The following is a 3989-nucleotide window of genomic DNA, read 5'->3' on the forward strand; positions in this document are numbered from 1 at the left end:
GGGGGGGGGGGGGACGTGGCAGGGTGACCTGTGGCTGCGTGGCAGGGGGGGTTCTTGTGATGGTGTTCGGCTGCCCCTGGGCTCCTTCTCCCTGGAGGTGGAGCTGGGCACTGGGGGCATTGGGAAATGTCCCAGAAAGGACTTTGGGAGGGGACTTTATAGGTCCAGGGCTATTTGGGGGAATATTTGGAGGAATATTTGGGAGAATATTTGAGGGAAGAGGGTTGGAGCAGCCAGGCAATGGAGATGTGGGCTGGCCCTTGCTCACGCTTCCTCCCGTGGTACTCTGTGCTTCATCCCGAGGATGACTTTCCTCCCCACCATGCGAGGTGATTTTCCACAGCCCCAGACGATTCCTTGAGGGTTCCCCATCCCGCTCACCTTAATCTCCAAGTCTTGGGGTGGGGGACAGACGTGCCCCCCCCATAAAGCAGCATCCCTGGGCATGGGCCCCTTCTCAGGGAGACACCAGAGGTGCTAGTGGCAACCAGGAGGTGAGGTGCTGGGGCGGGGACCGCTCGTCCCATCCCCTGGGCTGCCCCAGGTGGGACCTCAGTTGTCTGTAGGGCTCTGGAAGGCCCTTCTACCCCTGAGCACCGTGAGGGGTGGAGCAGGGAGGTGGTTTCCCCTCTGCTGAGCAACACCGTGGCCCAAGACACGTAACCGTCAGGGCCGGGCGGAAAGGATGCCTTCTGCTCCAGAGAGTCCCCGGGAGGGTGTCACCCAGCCCTCCGGACGTGTGATGCCCCAGGGTGGGGGTATTTCTGCTAATTCTGCAGAAGCTGAGGAGCCATCTCATGTTGCACGTGTATCCTCAGGCAGACAGCACGGACGGGCTGGGGGACGAGCGGCAGCAGGGGTGGGAGACTGGCGAGCCTCTGCCCCCTTCCCTAGCTGGCAGCTGGGGGCTGTGGTGAGGAGAGGGGCTTCTGCTGCATGTGGGACACAAAGATGGAAGAGTAACGCAAGGGGAGAGGCTGCTGGTGCCATGCGGGTGCCCCTCAGGTTGGCTGGCAGAGGCTTACAGCCTCCCCAGGACCATCAGATGGGTTGGGAGGAACCTGCTATTGGGGCTGGAGGCAAAATGCATTTTACCCACCTCCCCATCCTCTTCCTCTCTCTTCCAGATCTCCGCCTGCAGCTGCTGGACGTGAAGAACAACCCCTACCTGATCAAGGCTCTGTATGGCCTGCTGATGCTGCTGCCCCAGAGCAGCGCCTTCCAGCTCCTCTCCCACCGCCTGCAGTACGTGCCCAACCCCGAGCTCATGCAGACCGCGTAAGTGCCGTGGGGACAGACCCCGGCATCGGCATCGGGGCCGGACCAGCTGTCCCCCCCGCGGCCGAGCATCCCTGCGATCCCGGGCTCAGCCCCATGCTCTTCTTTCGCCCCCCGGCTCCTTTGCGGCCGCGGCTGCTCCTTGCCCCGTGGCCGGGAGCGTTGGCTGGGGGGGGGTTGTGTCTATATTTGGTAACCCTGGGAGGGCTGTGCCTCATCCACAGGCATTTGGCATCCGGGATGGAAAATTTCACTTGTGGGGTCGCTATGGAAACGAGCAGAGCCGGGAAGGAGGTTTACGGAGAGAGACGCCGGCAGCCGGAGGGTGCTCCCAAAGCGTGTGTGTCCCCCCCAAGCCCGGACAGTCTTTACAGCACCCAAAAGGACCCCGTCACCCGTGCACGGCTGGGGCTTGCTTCTCCATTCCCACCCCTGGCCTTCGGGGAGCCATAAGCAGCGATGTGCAAGGGTGGCAGCTCCTTGGGGACCAGCTGAAATCCTCGTGCTCTCTGCTGTGGGGTGCTGCCTGCCCAGCTCGTCAGACACCGGTGGTGGGATTTGCTCTCCAACCCTCGGCTAACGAGCAGGGAGGAGCGATGTTGAAGCTGGGTCTCCCTTTGCAAAGCCCTGGGAACAAAAAGACGAGCTCCCAAGATGGGCAGGTTTCTGAATTAACCCCCCCCACCGCCGCCACCACTGCTTGGCTTTTAACAGCTCCCCTTTTATCCCTCGTGGCCTCCGGCGCTGAGCTCGTACCCACAGCCCGGCACTGATTGTAATTTGGGGGGGGGGCGGATGGGGGGCTGCATGTGCTTCCTTCCCCCCCTTTCCCCCCCCTCCCCTTGGCCCTGGCAGCGGGGTTTTTTCGAGCAACCGGAGCTGTCAGACGGCCTGAGCATGATTAACTCTGACCTACATTCCTTCAAACACCGAAGCCGGCTTTCATAACAGGCCAGCCCCAGCTGCCCCCTCCCCGGGGGGACGCCAGGGCCTCGAGAGCTGCCTGCCATCCTCCCGTGGGCTCCCCCGTGTCCCCCGACGGGCTTCCCGTGGCTGGTCCCCCCGCTTCCCTTGCGTGGGGATAGCTCTGGGGGATGAGCACCCATGGCTGGAGCCCCGGGAAGCCCACAAATGGGGCTGAAGCCTGGGCTCATCCCCTGGGGCTGTCCCCACTGCCACCAGTCCTCCTCCGTGCCAAAGCACACAAATATTTTTTGCTTGCTTCTAAAACCAGGCAGGGAAACTGAGGCACGTGGCGCCAGCATCCTTTCCAGACAGCCTCGCTGCTTTTGGCCGGAGTGGGTTGGGTCGGGGGGAGGCATGCATGTCAGAGGGGTTAAACCTCCCCTGTGGGGCCAGGGTGCTGAGGCAGATGCCCCTTGTCCCCTCTCTCCTGTCCCAGGACTTCTTGGGCTCTGTCTCATGCCTTTGGGGGAGGGAAACAGGGCTTTGGGGGCGTTTAATGGGGCACCAGCATCACCGGCGTGTGCTGGGCTCGGCTTCCTCAGGACAAGCCCTTGGTGCTGCCTGTGACGGATGCCCAGGGTACGGGCATCTCCTGCCCCTTCCCGCCCTCACTCTCTGCTCCCTCCCCGCAGGGACAGCACCAAACCGAGCGCCGGCTTCAAGAGGACGACGGCCTCCAACATCGACTACACGGAGCTGCTGCAACACTTCGAGAAGGTCCAAAACAAGCACCTGGAAGCGCGGCACCAGCGAGCTGGGCGGGCAGAGCAGCTGGACCGGCGGGTGATCCTCTGAGCAGCCCCGCGGCAGCCGCGGGTGTGCACGGTTGCTGGGGCAGGGACCAGGGGACGCGGACTGGGGGACGGGGACACCGGTTGCTGGTCGCCGGAGGATGCAATGGGTTTAATGGCAGAGGGAGATGGGCGAGCGCTTGGTGCGGGGCTGGTTTTCCTCCCTGCTGTGTGTGCGGATGGTGGGGGACCCCCAGGCTGTGCCCGGCTTCTCCCATAGGCGATGCGGGGACATGGGGAAGGGTTGCAGGAAGAGAGGGCCAGGGGAAAGCACCTCGTCTTCTCTTGTGATAGGGCGAGGAAACTCCCCTTTGCTTTGCTAATGCCTTCCCCGTGACTGTCAGCTGAGCGCCCAGCCTCCTGCCAGCGAGACCGGAGGGGAAGGGAAGACGGGAGCAGCCCCTGGCCTCCTGCCCTGGAAAACAAGCACGCAGGGCTGCTGGCCGCCTCTCGCCACCCCGGGCTTCCACCCTCCAGCTCCGAGGCCGCGCCGGAGACTGACGGCGGCATCTCGCCTGGGGACTCACGCTCCTGTGCGTGGCACTCAGTCCCCTCCCTGCGTCCACGCACCCTCCCCAAGCCCCCAGCCCTTGGCACGGACGGCGGCGCAGCCTTAAATCCCAGCTGGCACCAGGGGCACGGGGGGCGGCGGTGAACCCCATCGTGCCCAGCCCAGGACTCAATTCTTTGTTCCTATGTTAAGCTCCCCACGATAAAATAAACGAGCGATGCAGAGCAGGCCATTCCTGGTAGCTGGGCTCCCCATCCTCGTGTATCCAGCCCCAAGGGGAGCCAAAAACCCGGCAAGGGCAGGGGATGGCATGGAGCATCTTGCTTGACCTCGAGCCCCAGGCTGGCCCAGTTCTGCCACGTTGGCTCGCCGGCAAGCAGGGCTTCTCCGCCTGCTCCTCTTCCCAGCAGGAAAAAAAAACCACCGCAGAAGTTCTTCCAGGC

General features: G+C 63.5%; 1 protein-coding gene across 1 annotated transcript in view; it reads left to right on the top strand.

Moving 5' to 3' along the window:
• LOC103908466 (hydrocephalus-inducing protein homolog) overlaps window positions 1–3741 on the top strand; it is a 147677-nt gene extending 143936 nt beyond the window's left edge. The window contains exons 83-85 of the mRNA XM_009290851.1: window positions 1128–1278; window positions 2877–3060; window positions 3330–3741. Coding sequence (XP_009289126.1) covers window positions 1128–1278; window positions 2877–3039 — 314 coding nt within the window. The 3' untranslated portion in view covers window positions 3040–3060; window positions 3330–3741. The remainder of the gene's footprint in view (window positions 1–1127; window positions 1279–2876; window positions 3061–3329) is intronic.
• The last annotated feature ends 248 nt before the right edge of the window (window positions 3742–3989 follow it).

This window comes from Aptenodytes forsteri, unplaced genomic scaffold (genome assembly GCF_000699145.1).
Source record: "Aptenodytes forsteri isolate BGI_AS27 unplaced genomic scaffold, ASM69914v1 Scaffold14, whole genome shotgun sequence".
Taxonomy (NCBI): domain Eukaryota; kingdom Metazoa; phylum Chordata; class Aves; order Sphenisciformes; family Spheniscidae; genus Aptenodytes; species Aptenodytes forsteri.